The sequence below is a fragment of the Egretta garzetta genome, unplaced genomic scaffold (genome assembly GCF_000687185.1).
Source record: "Egretta garzetta isolate BGI_Z169 unplaced genomic scaffold, ASM68718v1 scaffold333, whole genome shotgun sequence".
NCBI classification, from domain to species: domain Eukaryota; kingdom Metazoa; phylum Chordata; class Aves; order Pelecaniformes; family Ardeidae; genus Egretta; species Egretta garzetta.
Genome location: NW_009259179.1, coordinates 908,338 through 908,845, shown reverse-complemented (window position 1 = coordinate 908,845; position 508 = coordinate 908,338). Strand labels below are relative to the sequence as shown.

Below are 508 nucleotides of genomic sequence, written 5' to 3'. Positions count from 1 at the left end.
GGTGCCACGGGGGCAGGAGGGGAGGGGTCCCTGCGGCCCCCCCCAGCACCCTGCCCTGGTGTGCGTCGCTGTGCCCAAGGGGGGAGCAAAGGTGGCTGAAGCTATGGGGCTGTTTGGGGGCATGGGGATGCAGGTGGTCCCCCTTGCACCCCAGGGATGGGTGCCAGGACCCTCATCATCCCTCTCCATCCCCTCCTAGAGCCCTGCTACGACCCAGTCAGTGAGGAGGAGGAGGGTTTGCCGGGGGGTCTCCGGAAGCTCTGCCTGAAGAAGCCAGGTGCAGGGAAGGGTCTGCGACCGGTCAAGCCATCGGCACGGGTACCAGGCACCAAGGTGGGCGAGCGGCAACCCGGCCGGCCAGCAAGTGAGGGGACAGCAGGCGGCGAGGTGACCCTCATCGATTTCGGGGAGGAGGTGCCCCAAGGTAGCCCCTCGCCGGTGGGAGAGCTGACAGCCCCATCATTGGCCAAGCTGGCCATGGAGGCCTTCTCCTTGCTGGACAAGACCC

At 67.5% G+C, this 508-nt stretch overlaps 1 protein-coding gene across 1 annotated transcript in view; it reads left to right on the top strand.

Annotated features, from left to right (window-relative positions):
- The window catches only part of TNK2 (tyrosine kinase non receptor 2), an 11,500-nt gene that overhangs the window by 9,102 nt on the left and 1,890 nt on the right, over window positions 1–508 (top strand). The window contains exon 12 of the mRNA XM_035891235.1: window positions 200–507. Coding sequence (XP_035747128.1) covers window positions 200–507 — 308 coding nt within the window. The remainder of the gene's footprint in view (window positions 1–199; window position 508) is intronic.